At 55.5% G+C, this 16,690-nt stretch overlaps 1 protein-coding gene across 1 annotated transcript; it reads right to left on the bottom strand.

The window, feature by feature from the left end:
• Positions 1-2,557: 2,557 nt before the first annotated feature.
• CNGB1 (cyclic nucleotide gated channel subunit beta 1) lies at positions 2,558-15,780 on the bottom strand (the record flags this gene model as incomplete). Its single annotated transcript, XM_079541326.1, has 32 exons — positions 2,558-2,794; positions 3,342-3,537; positions 3,649-3,795; positions 4,264-4,382; positions 4,453-4,536; positions 4,620-4,717; positions 5,037-5,196; positions 5,438-5,579; positions 6,291-6,413; positions 6,630-6,694; positions 7,010-7,096; positions 7,208-7,258; positions 7,743-7,951; positions 8,191-8,367; positions 8,793-8,950; positions 9,049-9,114; positions 9,924-10,059; positions 10,833-10,881; positions 10,991-11,120; positions 11,917-12,024; positions 12,300-12,474; positions 13,308-13,344; positions 13,561-13,636; positions 13,712-13,850; positions 13,935-13,974; positions 14,191-14,272; positions 14,820-14,901; positions 14,983-15,025; positions 15,193-15,322; positions 15,391-15,472; positions 15,541-15,589; positions 15,694-15,780. The coding sequence occupies 32 exons, from the start codon at positions 15,778-15,780 to the stop codon at positions 2,558-2,560; spliced, it is 3,564 nt and encodes a 1,187-aa protein (XP_079397452.1).
• Positions 15,781-16,690: the final 910 nt, after the last annotated feature.

Genomic DNA, 16,690 nt, shown 5'->3' with positions numbered 1-16,690 from the left:
AGACAGAAACAGCATTCATTTTAGGAGCGTGTTGTGCTGGCTGAGATCTCCAGGTTTCGAGATCGAAACGCTTCATTTCATTTCAAGCTTTATAATTAAATGCCACTTAGAGGGACTTTCCATTTATCTTGCAATTTCTTTTAGGCCCAGATCTAATCCCCAAACCTGCTTATTTGTTTTTACTTTCGTTATAACCTTATCGGCGATTAACCTGCAATTGCACTTAATCTTTTTATAAGATTGCTCTCACTATAAATAGAGAAGATACCTGCCCAGGCTCTGGCTGTAGGAAAAGGGAAGCAGGCAAGTGTTTGCAATTATAAACCTCAGCTAAATGGGTGAAATGAGGGAAATAGAAGTGAGGGAGAAGTCTGCAATGCAGAATTTCCAGCGCAGCTGTCAGTGCTGGGCTGGCAGTGGTGGCTGCATGGACAGATCCCCATATACTGCATTAATATTATTAGAGCATCTCATTGTGGATCGATAAAATGCTCAGCCAACATCAAAATGGAGCAAGCAAAAGCTGAAAGGAAATGCAGTGAGGATATGTTCAATGGAATCAGCACAAAGAGTGCCCATTGCAAGAGTAGCAACAGAGCTGTGGGTTGCAGCAGAGGGATGACTGATGGCCAGCCCCCAGCCAGCAGGGTGAACATGGAGCTGCCCCATCCCAACAGCCTTGCATGGCGAAGGGAGATGGGCTGGAAGCCCAACCCCACCTCGACCTTAATTATTACCTGGGAATAATCTCCAAAGCGCTAAAGCCGTAAACAGGTCCAGTGGGGGATGGCTTTAAGCCTTCATGTGCTTCCAGAATTACCAGTTATGTTTCCATTATCTCCTAATGCCATGTGTTGAAAACTCAAATCCTCGTGCGAGCGTTTGTCACTTCAGAAAGCTTTTTGTTCTTTCTTTCCTCCTTCTGGGAACGGAAGAAGGTTGGGTATCAAGAAAAAGGATGGGTATCAGGCAAAGGGATGGATATTAGGAAAAATGAAATGAAAGAGTGGTCAGGCACTGGAAGGGGCTGCCCAGGAAATTGGTTGAGTCACCGCCCCTGGAGGTGCTCTAGAAAGGTTGACATGTTGTTCTGAGGGACGTGGATTAGTGGGGAAATATTGGTGGTAGGTGGATGGTTGGACTGGATGACCTTGGAGGTCTTCAGCTGAGGGGATTCTATGACAAAAAGGTATGAACATTCTACTAGCAGTGTTACATGGCCTCTGAAACGCGCTGGGAAAGGTGTGAGTTGGTGTGGGTTGGCTTTTTCCCCCCTCCATGGAATCACAGGATGGCTTGGGTTGAAGGGGCCTTAAAGATTATCTCGTTCCACCTGTGTGCCATCTACCTGTCTGAGTCCTGCAGGAAGCTGGGAGGCTGTTTTCTCGTTTCAGCAGAGCATAGACCTTTCCCAAAGCATTTTTGTGTTGCTTTTAACAGAGCATTGCACTGCCTTCCCAAGCTGCTCTGCTTCCAGGCACAGGAAACCTGGAATTCTGAAATAAATCCACAGAAAATGAGCGGTAATCTAAGTGGTGTTTATTGTAGATAGGGTGGATTATGAAAGCTGTTACAGAGCACCACCAATGTAAACTGTTCCACTAAGCCGTATCAAAATCACAGCAGCACATCAGCCTGACTTTGCCACATTTCCTGGTTTGTTTATAGAGGTATTTCTGTACTGCCAAGCACTTTGCTTCTACCCAGCAGGGAGCCACGTGCAAATAGCTGAGGACACAAACTACAGAGGGAGGCGGGCAGGAGGTTGGGGTTTCCTATGCGATGTTAAGGGCAGCGGCTGCCCATGGGGCATGCTGGAGTTCCTTGACGTTTGGGTTTCTTCCCCCTCCCCAGGAGCTGTTGGCTGGCAGTGTGAGGCCAGGGGGTCCCCCTGTGCACTCACTATGGTGATTTGAGTCTGTGCTTGGCTCCGGATCGCAGCCCAGATCCTTTCCAGATGAGTCACGCTCCCGCTGCTTGTGACGACCTTGGGTCCAACAGAGAAGTCTTGTTGTTTTCCCTCCAGTGACTCAGCTTTGGAGGTGAAAAACTCTTCATGCTTTATCTGAGCAGGCACTCATTAACCATTCAGAGACATAAAAAGCTGATTCTTCTGGGCTGTCCCTCTGTAAGATCTCAGGCCTGATATTTAGAGGGAACGTGCACACAGATGCTCTATAGAACAGGTTTCCAGAGCACAGAACTTCGAATCATAGCATCATGAAGGCTGGAAAGATCACTGAGACCATTTAGTCTGACTATCACAACGCGTGGCCAACCTAAACCATGTCCCTCAGGGCCACATCCCCACAACTCTGGGACACCTCCCAGGGATGGTGACCCCCACCCCATGCAGCTGTGCCCACCCCTCACCACCTCATACAGCTCTGTTGGCAGTGGATGAAGGCCTAAGCAGAGAAGAAAGGCTGCCCACCTGCAGCACCTATTTAGCAATGCCTACTTCCAATTTGTAGGAATAATTAATGACTGAAAGCTTCTACCCAAGGCATGCGCCCAATTCCTACTCGCGCCACCAGCCCCCACAGCAGCTTGGTTCTCATTTCTCTTCTTTCTTGTCTTCTTTCTCTTCTTCTTTCTCATCTTCTTTCTCCGAGATCTCAGCAGCAAGTATCTCCTCATCCTCTTGGGCTGTTGGAATCACACGGATAGCGACTAAATTATCAGCAGATTTTGAGGATATCTCTTCTCCTGGAGGGGGCCTTGCTTTGGGGGAGGCAGTGGGTGACCTCCGGTGCACCGGTGACTTTGGTGGTATTGGACTGAAACTGGGATCCTGAAGTACAAAGATTAAAAAGGGCAAAATCAGCCTTGGGAGACCCTTGTTCACAGCAGGACCCCAGCCACATCCCCGGACTTCGGCATCTATGCTGCACAAAGACAGCAGGGTGTTTTGGGGAGCTTTACCGCTCACCATGCTCTCTGAGGTGAGCCACGTGAGACTGATCGAATGGCTCAGGTTGGAAGGGACCTCAAAGATCTGCAGCTGGATTGCAACCGGCATGCTTTGAGGTGAGGGAAGGCAGGATGGTCACAACAAAGCTTCCTTGCACCCAAAGCACCAACTCTTGCTTTGTCCCCCTGAGGGCTCTATCATGGAAAAGCTTTGCAGAGGTTCCCAATGGGCCCATACTCATGCCCTGGCTCCACCAGAGAAGGGGGTAGCTCCATCAGTATAGCAATGTGCTCTGGAGAGGGACCTGCACGAAGCCTCACCGTGCCTTCACGAAGCACTGTGCTCAGCACCTCTCTGGGTATATTCCCTCCAGGCTGCATTGCTTTCCTTCCCAACTGTTTGCCCATCTCACTCTCCCCATTCTGACCTGTGCCTCCTGCATCGCCTTCAGCTGCCTCAGCTTCCAGCGCAGCTGTGCCAGGTGCCCTCTGCCTCCTGTCTTCCCCACGGCAGCCAGAGCAGCCTGGAAGAGCTTGGGGGTGTCGGCTTTGGGGGGAATGATCAGCGGGTCTCCAGGCCCTCCTTTCTCATCTTTGGGTTTATTATTGTTTTTCAGCATTTTCCTGCAGCGAAGACAACAAGAGATTATGTCATTATAGGGTTAGATCAGCTGGGACTGAGAAACCTCCCCGGTGGCTTTCAGACCAGCACTCCATCCTGCAGACCATACTCACCTGGCCTTTTTACGCAGCAGCTTCTGAGACTCAGGGTAGTGCACCAGAATCTCATTCAAATCCTTCTTGTCCAAAATGAAAAGATTGGCAAATCCATGAGCCACAACGTTAGCAGTTCGGCGATTCCCTCCTCCGGCTGCCAGCAAGCTGAGTGGAACACCAAGATACTTAAGCACTGCTCCTGTGTCACCTTCAGCTGCTGCAGCCAAAGCCCACAGAGCTGTGGGTGCCCATCTCTGGAGGTGCCCCATGGATGCCCATGGATGGGCCCTGGGCAGTGTGAGCTGGGCTTGGAGCTGGGTGGGCTCCTCCAACCTAAGCCATTCTAACGGGCTCAGCACAGCACCCTTACTATAAAATCTTCCTCTTCCCATCATATGCCTCCAGTTCTCTCTTTCAGAGGACTCAGGGTCTAATTATTATTACCCACAATGAAACTTTCCAAGCCTCATTTTTAAAGAACGAAACACTACATAAAATCCCACCTGCCCTCTGAAGTTTTAATATTGCAGTCTGAACCAGCCTTGAGTATGATGGGCTGTGGGTAGGCAAGCAGGATGCTACATGCCCATGGCCCCTCAGAGGGCTGTGTCCTCCCAGCAGTGCTTTGCTGACCTTATTTCTCCAAACACCGATCCAGCTTTCAGTGTCACCAGCACAGTTTTGCCATCAGGTCCCCCCAGCACCTGCACTTGTCCTGCCTGGATGATGTACATCTCACGGCCGATTTCCCCCTGTAACAGAGATGGATGCAGTGCAGGGTGCCCAGAAATGGGACACCCATCCCACACAGCAGCTCGGTACCTTCTTGCAGACAAAGTCATTGGGCAGGTAGACCACCGAGCGGAGCCTCTTCAGCATGTCGAAGATCATCTGTCTGTCACAGCCCTGAGCACAAATGGAGCCAACAGCAGTCAGCCCGTGCTGATGGAGCCAGGCACCGCGGGACAGAGCCCGCCCTGTAGGCATACCTGAAAGAGGGCCACTTTGCTGACGATGCTGTAGTTCACATCGATGGCGATGTCCAATCGCATCTTGTCCGGCAGCTGCACCAGCAGCTCAGACTCATCTGCGAGATGCAGAATAGAAAACTGTGTTTCCAGCACTTTCCCAATGAGCTCAGCACCCAGCACTGCAGTGGGGATGGGTGACACCTCAGCTCTGCGTCCCATCAGCAGCCCATGCGCAAGCCCGTATCCAATACCATGCACACCATATGTATGTATAGGGAAAAGGAGTTAAATAAACCTCTCTTGCCCCAAACCCACAGTGCTGTTTGTTTGGCTGCTCTTTGACAACTAGATTCCAGCAAAGCAAGTGTAGCAAAATGCACATGGAGCATGATGATGGCCCTCTGAGCACAACGTGGCCCTCCAAGAGGCTCTCACCTAGCATGCCTTGTGAATGCCACGTGTACTCGTACCACGTTTTGACTCGGTTCTGGACTGTTCTGGGGATTTTGTAGAAGTTCATGTACTTGATGGTGCTGTCCATGCAGCTCCGGTAGTACGTCTGCCCGGCAGTGGCAGCACCCACCACATCCCTCATCTGCAGGTCAGGAAGAGTAGGAAGAGATGGATTTAGTCGCTGTTATCACCTCTCATATGGGTGAAGCAGCTCAGGGAGCGTTAGCTGTGTGCTAACAGGGGGCTCGTGGCATCCACCACATCCTTTGTGCTGAGCAGCTAAGGAGCCCCTGCACGGGGAACACAGACATGCAGGTAACACTGTGGACCGACCCCAGCTCAGAGCCTATCTCCCATCCGAGATGGGGCCCCCCTCCACTCACCTGCCCAATCATGACAGAGAAAGCAAAGACGCCCGTGAAGTAGTTGAGCAGCTGGAAGACGATCTCAAACAGCGTCTTGGGATCTGGCAGGCCCCCAATGGTGATGAGGGTTTTGACTGCCCAATAATAGCAGCGGATGTAGCTGGGAGGGGCAGAGGACGCAGTTGTGGTTACGTTTCAGGCATGAAACCCCCCAAACTGAGGTCACCATCCATGCACCATGCTCATAATACAGCCCATAGTACAGCAGGAAACACCGACACTCACTGTCCCACCTACACGGCGTGGTAAGCCTTTAACAAACTTGCACAAACCTTTATTTTTTCAGCCAGCTCTCTTTCAGCATTTATTGCACAGGAGAATGGTGCTGAATTAATTAAACATTATTTGATATCTCATTTTGCCCGTGTTGTACAACACACAGCTGTGGGCATTACTCACCAGGCAGCATTCAGCTCATGAGCCAAGTGCTGCATGTGCAGTGCTCTCTTCTCCCATGGCATCCTTGTCCCCAGCACTGGGCTCCCAGTTTGCAGCCCCTTTGACCCATCATTGCTGTAGGTCTCAGCTCAGCCACAGCCCCTTCACCTGCTCTGCCCACACCTCTCAGCATTCAGCATCTCACCCTCAGCATTCCCCACATCTTCTCCTGGGTCCCCCCGCAGTGGACACAGGTGATGGGCTGATGGCTGGATTGGATGATCTCAGTGGTCTTTTCCAGTCTTAATGGTTCTATGATTCTACAACCCTTGCCTCAGAGATTTGCACAAACCCAGCCACAACCAAACACATTTCTTGCTCCCATCCATCAGAGCATGCTGTGCTACGTGAGGACCCAAGCCCTGGCTCATACCTGTTTCCTTCCCCATCGTAGACCCAGGTGGTGGAGCCCAGTCCTTCGTAGGCTGATGCCCAGTAGTAGAGGCAGGAGTTCACGTGCAAACTGTACAGCAAGTAGGCAGTGGTCCGAATCACTCTGCACAACAAAAAGTACAAGGAGTGAATGGGAGGGAAGAAGAGATGGTGTCTGCTGGGACAAACACGTGGCATTGGCTCTGGGATCACAAGGGACAGCAAGCTGTGGCCTTAGGGCAAGACAGAAAGACAGGACTGGTGTGTGCCAAAACGAACCACTTTCCCCAGTAACAAACAGTGATAGATATCACCACCCTCCACAAATGATCCCCCTCACCTGTAGATGTACGCCTTGCTCAGAATGGCCTCCAGGCGGTTGTTGAACTCGAAGAAGGCCAGGTACTGGGAGGAGAAGGAGAGCAGAGCTCTGCATGCCGTGGCTTCCTGAGAAGCCACCAGCCAGGGGACACATCCCCACAGCGACATCTTGTGAGCCCAGCTGCCCAGGATCCCTCCACAGTATGAACAGCCACGGGCACAATTGGTTCCATCTGTCCCCACCCTTCTTTGGAAATGTGAGAGTGATAAGATGGAAATATTGACCTGTAACAGCCCCCGAAGGCCTTTGGAACAAAACTTCCCATCCATTGTACAGCATCCTCTCATTGAGCAGTACGGCTGTGGCCACCCAAATCAGCATGGGGCTTTTCCACTCACCTTCAGGCAGCGGGGAAAACGCAGGAGAGGGTTGACACCGACTTTGAAGTAGAAGAAATCCAAGGGAAGGAGGCACACCACATCCATCTGAAACCCGCACATTGACAAGGACACTGATGGGGACCTGCAGGCCCAGTGGGGTGGAACTACAGGCCGTGTCACAGACTGGAGGCACAGAGTAATTAAGTCACACCGAACCTTAAAGCGTTGCGATCGCAGGTAGTTCTCTTTCATGGCCTTTTTGTCACTCTGGTTGGGAATAGCAGGAAAGAGAGGGAAAGAGAGGTAGGTTATCTTAGGTGTCTTTTCCAACCTTAAGGATTCTACAACTGTGTGATCGAACGCTGTTTGCAGAGATCAAGGTCACCACCAATGTGGTCGTGCTTGGCTTTGCCCTTCTTTACCACAATGGGGAACCCGCTCCTGTTGTGCATGGAAGGGGAGCAGAGAAGGAGGAGCAGAAGACCTGGCTGCAGGCTTTCATCTCACCCTTTTTCAGGACAAGCCTTGTTCATTTTTCACCCCAGAGGAACTGCACTGCAGTCCTAGCACCACAGAAATCAGAGCTTACAGGAGAAACCTCAACATCTGGGTCTTCCCTGAGCAGACCAAGCCCCAATGGGAAGGTGGTGGGAGACACCAACAGCCAGACCACTGGTGCTACTGCGGGTGACAGGTAGGATTTCCCCACGGCCACGTCCCTCTGTGGGATGCAGTGCATGCTGCCACTCACTATGATGTCTCCTCCTCGGACAAACTGCAGGCGAGTCTGAAAGACGACGATGTCCAGCAGGTAGATGAGGTCACACAGGTAGTCCATGAGCAGCCAGTAGTGGATGTTGGTCGGCGTCTGGTAGGGGAAGGCCCAGCGGACGGGGATCAGCCAGCAGTTCCAGTTCCAGGCCAGGACAACAAAGAACAGCCATAGCACGTACACCAGGTCTGAACACAGGGAAACGCGTTGGCTGCGCATCCGTCTGCCATGCAAGCCCACACCTCCCGTAGACCAGGCTGCCCAGTGCCCCATTCAGCCTGGTCCTGGGCACCTCCAAGGATGGGGCACCCACAGCTCTGGGCAGATGTGGCAGGACATCACTGCCCTCTGAGTAAATCCTGCTGCCCCCTCTGCCCCTCCATGTCCCACCCAGCCTCCTCCCAGCCAGACCGCCTCCATCTCTCACTGGTGAGTGGGTCGATGCTGCTGGGGAACTGGTAGCTTTTCAGGCGGTCCATCCAGGGCTGGCACTTGAAGGTGCAGCACAGCATCTCACAGTAGTGCTCATCCTCCGCTGGCTTTTCCCCCACCTGTGCATCCCCCGGGGGTGGGGGTGGTGCTGTGGGTGCTGGCTTGGAGGGTGCTGGGAGAAAATCACAGAATAGCTTAGGTTAGAGGGGTTCCAAACACCTCCTGCCACCAGCCTAGGCTGTCCAGGGTCCGATCCATGGCCTCAGGCACCACCAGGGATGGGGCACCCGCAGCTCTTGGGCAGCAGTGTCAGTGCCTCGCCACCCTCTGAGTAGAGTTGTAGAACCACAGAACATCCTGAACTGGAGGGGACCCAAAGGAGAACAGAGGCCTGCCCCTGGCTCCACGCAAACACAGACCTGATGTGTGAGTGTGGTACCCCAATGCTCCTCGGGCTCCAGCAGCTCAGGGCCATGCCCACTGCTCTATGGAGCTGTTCCATGCCTCTCGTCCCCCACCCTGCACGTAGAGCCAGGGCTGCCCCATCCCAGGTGCCAAATCTGGCATTCCCAGCCTCCCAACCCAACCTGAACTCACATGCTGTAGGGCTCTCCTCATCAGAGGTGACATCGGGGTCAGTCAGCTTCTCCTTCACCTTCTCTGTTCGCTCCTTGAAGAGCCTCACCAGCTCCTGCAGGCGGTCATGGATGACAGTGCTGCTCTGGCTGGTGGCTGAGCCGATGCGTTCAGGCAGGCTGTGGGGTGGGAAAGCACAGGGAACATCCAGAACTGCTCCCTCTCCCTCTGGTGTCCCAGTGTGTCCAAGACCTGTACTATTTCTGCCACCATGCACCTGTCCTGCTGCTCCTCGTCCCAATTCCCTTCTCCCAGGCCATCTGCAGAGGCTGGCACCTTCCTCCTGCAGACACAAAGCAGAGCTGTGCTGAGTTGCAAGCCTACACACCCCCAGCCTGCATCTCCTGTGATGGGAAGCAAAGCCAGTGTCACACAGTGTGAGTGGTGCAAGGGCAGCACAGAGCTCTGCCCCATAACTTTCCCATTTTGGGGCAGTGAGTCTGTTTCCTTGCCATGGGAGATGCTCGGGGCTGAATATCGCAAAGCCATGGCTGTGGGTTGCTGGGACCCTGGCTCTGAGCGTGCCTGAGACGTGGGGCGTGCATGAGGTGGGATCAACATGAGTTGCTATTTCCTACTTCTGATGACGGTCTGAAAGGACGCCCGGCTCCTGGATGCTGATTCAAAGGCGGTTAAACGGCGCTTCTCAGCCCTCTGCTGGCAGCAGCTGGCAGCGCCACCGAGAATCACACAACCGTCGCAAAACGGTTGGGTTGGAAGGGACCACACAGCCTACCCATCCCCATCCCCTGCCAGGACTGCCTGCCCCACACCTCAGGCTGCCCAGTGCCCATCCACGGCCTGGGGCAGCTCCAGATGGGGCACACACAGCTCTGGGCAGCACTGCCAGCGCCTCACTGTCCTCCGAGGGAAGGATTTCCTCCTGACATCTAACCTACATCTCCACCTTTCTCCAATTTGGAGATAAGGATATGCTGTAGGACCGTGTTGAAAGCTTTGCACCAGTCCAGGGAGACAGCATCAGCTGCCTTCCTTTTTTCAACATCATGCCCTGCAAACACAACCACACAGCCATCCTTCATTCCCCACTCCAGCACTGAGGCAGCACACACTGGGGTCGGGGGTCCCTACCTGGGGGAGGCTCCAGGCACCACCAGCATGTGTGGGGAGCCGGGGGTGGGCAGTGGCAAGCAGGTGCCATCGTCCTCCACGGAGTCACCTCCACCATCCACGTCCTCGATGCCCACAGCGGGGCAGCACCTCAGCCCTGGGGGGGGACAAGGAAAGAGTGAGGGGTGTCCCATAGCTCAGTGCCCTGCCAGACGCCTGTCTTCCTGTCTGCTCAGCACGAGTGGTTTTGTGGGAATGCTGGAGGGAGAAAGTGTGCGTGCAGTGGGCTCAGCAGGACGTCTGGGGACAGCCAAGTGGGAGCCGCCATTCGTGGCTGGTTGTTAGGGGCTGAGCCAGCAAGGCACATCGTGGTGAAGCAGAAAAAGAGGAATGTCATTCCCCAGCCTCTGTGCTGCAACATGAAGCGTGCTTTTATTTTGTGTTTCTATACAGGAAGCAGCTAGGAACAGCGCCCACCCCCAAGCCACGCAAGCCCATCGCCTAATACCTAAAGGGTGGGCAGGGGATTGCTCCTCATTGCAAAAATTGGGGTTGATCACTCCAGCCTTCCACCTGCCGGCAGCGAGGACGGGGATGCGGTAGCTGGGGACATTGGGGAGCTGCTCTAGCATGGGGTGGGACGCGTCCCCGCGGTCGGGCGGCGTGTCGTGCACCAGCCGGTCTAGCTCAACATCTCGGGAGCGCTTGGCCATGCTGCTAGGTGCCTAGGTGCTTCAAGCAGGGGCAGGGCTGCAATGACAGACAGAAGGTTCGGAGACAGGACGGTTACATCAGCACAGAGACGCGGGGCAGGTGGTGGTTCGTTGGCATTGGCAGCACGGTGAGCTGTGTGCACCCACGGCACAGCACTGCGGTGCCTCTGCATGCTCAGCCCATCCTGACCCAACGCTGCGCTGCTCTGCGCTGTACCTGCAGTGTCTGCTCCTGCAGTTTCTTCCTGCACCGCCTGCTCTTGCACCTTCAGAATGGGAAAGGAAACAGAAAGCCATGTGAAGGAGAAAAACAGCCTTTGTGGTGTGGTGCTGCAGAACCAAAGCTGAGCCCGGGGTGCACCTGGAGCTCCGTACCTGTATGAAAGCGCCTTCCAGATCGCTTATCTCAGCTTCTTCCCGTTGTGCAAAGCTGAGGGCCTCTTCTGCATAAAAGGTGTCCTCTGGCCCCTCATCTGTGGAGGGGCACAGGGAATGGAGCAGGGCCCTGCGGGACAGACGGAGCACAGTTGGAGCTGAGCTGGGCACGGTGAGGCAGCTCCCAGGGTCCAGCCACAGGGCACCAAGCCGTCCATTGCTCCAACAGCAACGCACACATCTTGGTGTAGCACACCTTTCAGGTTGGGAGGCATTTCAGGACCTGGCCACCCTGACCTAAGAACCTGTTGACATCTGTGCTTTCCCATAAGCAAGCAGAGAAGAGGATGGAGAGTGCCTCCTTCATTCTACTGCTATAGCACAGGGGACCAACAGCAGCATGCAAAGCACACCCACAGTGCTGGGTTGGATATCTCACCGTGTGAAATCACAGCAAACCACAAACCGAGCAGGAAGATGCCTTTAAATACCCCCTGCTCTGAAGTCGCTGCCTGCAGTGGCTCTTTTCTGCAGCAGGAAAAGAAGCAAAAACGCACCTACTGTTCCTCGGCAGCACTTGCTGTCTTTGCATCCAGCTCCGACCTGCTCCCAGCGATCCCAAATGGACGCAGTCATGGAGCTGGCGGCAGCGCCGTGCCCCGGGATCAGGCACAGCCCAGGGCTGGGCGCTGTTGCTACGGTGGCTGCGGAGCCGGAGCTGCCGTCTCCAGGAGATGCGCGCAGCACCGGGAGAGCGTCAGCAGCAAACCCAGCAACCAGACGGATTGCGAAAGCATCCCCATGGCCGCGTGCCCTGAGAGCATCCTCCCAAAGCATCCCCAAATCACCCTCCCCCAAAGCATCACACATGCATCTGAGCCAAACGCTGCTTGCGCGCTGGTCTCCTTCCCCTGTGCAGCACTCACCCTGCGCTCTCCTCCACCTCCACCTCCTCCTCCTCTTCCTCCTTCTTCTCCTCCTCTTCTCCCACCTCCTCCTGCTCTTCAGCTGCACTCGGGGTGCAGGGCCACAGCCTGCAGCCAAAGGAGCAGCTCATCAGGTGAAATGCATAAGATGGGGGCTGAGCTGTGCCCTCCTGCTCAGGCTGCCTAGGGCCCCATCCATGGCCTTGGGCATCTCCAGGGATGGGGCACCCACAGCTTTGGGCTGCAGTGCCACAACCTCCCCAGAACCCCATGACAAATGGATGGCAGTGAGGTCGAAACCCTTCAGCCATACTGGGAAGACCCATTCTTGGCCATCCCGTAGATCCTGAGAGCGCCAGGAGAAAAGCAGCCCCCTGTCCTACCTGGTCTCCTCCTCTTGCAGCTCCTCCTCGATGGGGGGAAGGGGACAGCCCTGTGTCCCCAGCTCAGCCATGTCATCCCAGCCCGTTGTTTCATGCATGCCTTCAGCACTCCAGCCATCATCAAGCTCCTCCAGAGCAAGGTCCATCTCTTGGGGCTCCACAGGGACAATATGAACTGAAAAGGGATTGGGGAAAGCTCTGCAGCGCTCAGTCCCACGCTTGGCTCCAGAGCCACAGGTACTGCTGGAGCTCCCCTGGCACCCCACTATGCCCCAGCATTGCCTGTATGGGGCTGCAAAGTGCACGGCCCCACACATGTGTACCCAACCAACAGTCAGGAAGGATAAGGACATCAGTGTGTGTAAAACCAATTTATTGTGGGGCACTGGGGGGAATTCATACATCCACCGTGAAACCAAGAGGAGACATACAAATTGCAATACAGAAGGGCAGAAAACCCAGTTGTGCCATCTGCCCTTCACTATATGAAGCTGGGGCTCGGTTGGGTCTCTTCATCATTGTCCTAAAGGGATGTGGGGATGGGGTGTGTGCCTAATGCTTGGCACTTGGGGCTCCTGCCCACCCCAAATCATGAGCCCCAAGCCCTGTTTCCGCTGTGCCCGGTGCTGCTGCCTTTCCTCCCCAGTTGCCCTCTCTCCATGGCTTGATCCCATGTGCTGGGAGCACTCCACTATCTTCGTTTTCCATTTGTTTCAGAGGCGCTAAGCCCCTTTGCCCCCTGAAACAAAAGGAGAAGGAAAACATTAGGGAGCTGTGGATTTGTGCTGCAGCTCAGTCCCTGCGCTCATGGCTGGCAGAGCAGCTGGCACAGAGCATCTCGGGGTGCCCTACAGGAGCAGCAGCACAAACCCCACTGCTCTTCCCTAAGAGAGCACATACTCACATGCCATATATATAAGCCCCCCAGCAGCAGGAGCTTGCTTTCCTCAGGTACCCTCTCCCAAAATCTGACAACAGAAGGGCAGGGTGTCAGAGGTGAGTACTTACTTTCCTCCACAGGGCTGAAGGCTGTGGTGGCTGCTCCCTGCCAGGAGGAAAGGGCAGCGTCAGGCATGATTCCTGCTCTCCATTCCCACCCCAGGGCCTGCTTTGCCCTCCCACCTGCAGCAACACCGCAGACCCAGCAGCAGGATCGCACTGGGAGAGGCCCCACTGATGCCCCAGCACACCCAACCAGCCCCACGGCCCTGCACCCAGCACAACTCCCTTGCTTCCCAGCATCTCCCTGCAGACCCCATACCTGCACATCCTGCTTCTCCCTGGGCACGGGCTGCGGCATCACCTTCTCCAGCCCCTGGACGAACCAGCCGAACATGCTGCCAAGCAGAAACCCCTCATCAGACCCCACATTGCTCCCACCACATCCCCACCAGAATTGTCACAGCCCATACCTGCCGCTGTCCCCAGTCAGGGACCGAGGGAGGAGGGTGGTATTCCCTGGCTCTGGCTGCCCTTCTGCCACCGCCGGCTCCACCACTCCTGGGATGTTGTCTTTGGGCTTCACCCGAGTTTTAGTCCCTTTTGCGCCTGCTCAGGTTTGGTCCCAGAGAGCAAGGGGTCAGGCAGTGCAGACATCACCTTAGGGGGCACTGCACGCCCCTGCAAAGCGCTCACCTCCTGCTGTGGCACTGCTCTGCTCCTTCTTCAGCTCAGGCTGCAGACAGAGGGATGGACGTGGCCATGTGCTGCTGTCCCAGTGTGCTCTGCATGTTGCATCTGCCCTCCCCCCCACCTCTCAGGACCACGTCTGGCCCCAATGGGTTGCTTGAGTGTTGGAGTGGGCAGAGAATGCCCAGGGAAACCCCTCATTGCCCTGGGAGAGGAGGCTGCAGCACCGCAATGCCACAGCAGCACCCACAGCTGTGCTCACCTCGGGCCTTTTTGGCACCTCTGGCTGCGGCACCATCCTCTCAAAGCCCTGCACCAGCCAGCTCAGCACGCGTGCTCCTGCCCTGCAGGGAGAGCAGGTGTGGTCAGAGCTCACCCTGTATCCTGCACCCCACGTCCTGCATCCCTCCATCCCACATCTCACACCCTGCGTCCCTCCAATCCTACAACTGTCCATCCCACATCGTGTTAGACAATCCCAAATCCTGCATCTCACATCCCATGCCTACCTCAAATCCTGCATCCTACAACTCGCATCCCTCATCCCACAGTCCCTTATCCCAAATCCCTCATCCTACAATCCCTTATCCCACATCCTTCATCTCCTATCTCACATCACTCCATCCTAAATCCGAAATCCCACATTCCACATCCCTCCATCCTATATCCTACATCACAAATAACGCATCCTACATCCTGTATCCCTAGTCCCCATATCTCACATCTCTCCATGCTGTGTCTGTCTATCCTAAATCCCACACCTCACATCCCTTATCCCATATCCTGCATCCTGCATCTCACATCCTGTGTCTGCCCGTCCCATATTCCACATCCCTCCACCCCATGCCACCCCTCTGCCTGCTGATGGGGTGCTGCACACAGGGAACCCACCAGCTCTCCATGCCCGTGCCCAAGCCATCCTGCAGCTCACAGCCATCCAGCTCATCCTCCTCGGGGTCAAAGGGTGTTATCTCTGCAGGGAGAGCAGGATCACATGTGCAGGAGCTGGCAACCAGGAGGGAACCTCAAACCATGGTCTCACTGCTCCCCTTACCCAGAGCATCCTCATCCTCATCCTTGAGGACCTGCACCTCTGTCTGGAAAGGCAGAAAGTATTACCTGGTGGGGCATGGGGAGAAATCTGCCCTTTGCCCAGAGTTGGGTGAAGGCAGGATGCCACGTGGGGCAGAGGGATCTCCCCCTGGTTTGGGGATCTTCTAAAAGAACCCAGAAGCCAGGATGTGGGGACAGGCTCACGGCCCACCTGGTCGGGGACATCAACACTGGTCTCGAAGCTCTTCCCAAGCGCTTGCAGTGACCCTGGGGCCGGTGCTGGCTGTGGGACCACCTTCTCCAGCCCCTGAGAGATCCAGGACAGCACACTGCTCCCCACGCTGCAGGGCAGGGCTGCGTCAGGCGGGCACAGGGCAGCAGCGTCCCCATCCCCACTGTACCCCAGTACCTCTCAAACACAGATGCTGATGCAGGGGCCGAGTCCTCAGCGACTGTAAATTCCACCTTCTTCTCTGTTTCTTTGATAACAGCTGGAAAAAGGCAGCTCCTGTCACTGCTCCACGTGCAGGTTGAGGGTGGGGGGCTTAGCAGAGCTTACCCTGCGTGCGGTCCACAGCATCCCCTGTGCTGGCCTTCCCTGCTGGCACCTGGGGTGAAAGACAGCCTCAGACCAGAGGTGTTGGCTGGTGAAGTCCCCAAAGCCTCCACCAAAGGGATGCTGTGGGCTCTGGCTCTCCGCCTCCCTGCTCACCTTGGCAGGCTGTGGGGCTGCAGGGCTCTCCTCAGGCAGGTTCTGTGCCGGGGGCTGTGGGACCACCCGCTCGATCCAGCCCAGCATTGCCGTGCAGCGGGGACGGCCGTCCCCAGGACAGTCCTCTTGCACAGGTCCTGGGCTTCCTTCCTCCTTGTTCCTGCTTGGGCACAGCCAGACCGAGGCCGACTCAGTCCCACCTCATTCCTGCCACGAGCCACCCTCCCTGCTTTATTTAAGCTCCTGTGCTCAGCACACACTGTACTTCTCTGTCCTTTTCTCACCCTGCTTGCTGTGGCACAGTGACCTGGTGGCAGCTGAGTGAGGACATCTGAGGGCTCATACTGAGGATATCTCCTGATGTTCCCTCTCCAAAGAGCCTCACTCTGCCCCAAATTCCCATCCTATTCAGGCCTCTATCTTCTTGCCTGAGTGTTGGTAAAGCCCACACCAGGGGCCTGACGACCAGAAACCAGCTAAGAAATTGCCTTTCACCCCCCATGGATATAAGGGATTAAGGAGCTGCGAATAGAGACATTATCCAGGGGACAACAGAGACAGCAAGGAACACTGTGCAGCACACTGCCATTCCCACCACGCTTTGGAACACTTGCAGCTCCTGCAAGCAGCCCAGGGACAACGCCTGCAGCTCATTCACCCCATGACCCCATGCCCCCGGACACCCCATGACAGCTCCTGCTGACCCCAAGCCCACCCCAGCTCCCCAAGGATTAGCACCGCACTGCCTGCTAATGGGATTACCAACACCAGCTGTCCCCTACTGCCCACCTCCTGGCTGCCACCCCGACTTCAGTGCTAAAAGACCCCAAAACAGAGCAGCTGAGAGCAGCCTAGAAAGCCCAGCAGCCAGCAGGTCAACCCCAGGCACTTACCGTGGGGCCACGAGCAGCACTGCTGGGTCCTGGCCGCCCTTCGGCTGCGGTGTAAGGAGGAACTCCAAGTGTGAGGCACCCGTCCGGCTGCGCTCAGTGCTGGC

Source organism: Tetrao urogallus, assembly GCF_951394365.1.
Source record: "Tetrao urogallus genome assembly, chromosome: 12".
Classification (NCBI taxonomy): domain Eukaryota; kingdom Metazoa; phylum Chordata; class Aves; order Galliformes; family Phasianidae; genus Tetrao; species Tetrao urogallus.
The sequence above is the reverse complement of the archived record's forward strand: the minus strand, read 5'-3'. Positions and strand labels throughout refer to the sequence as shown.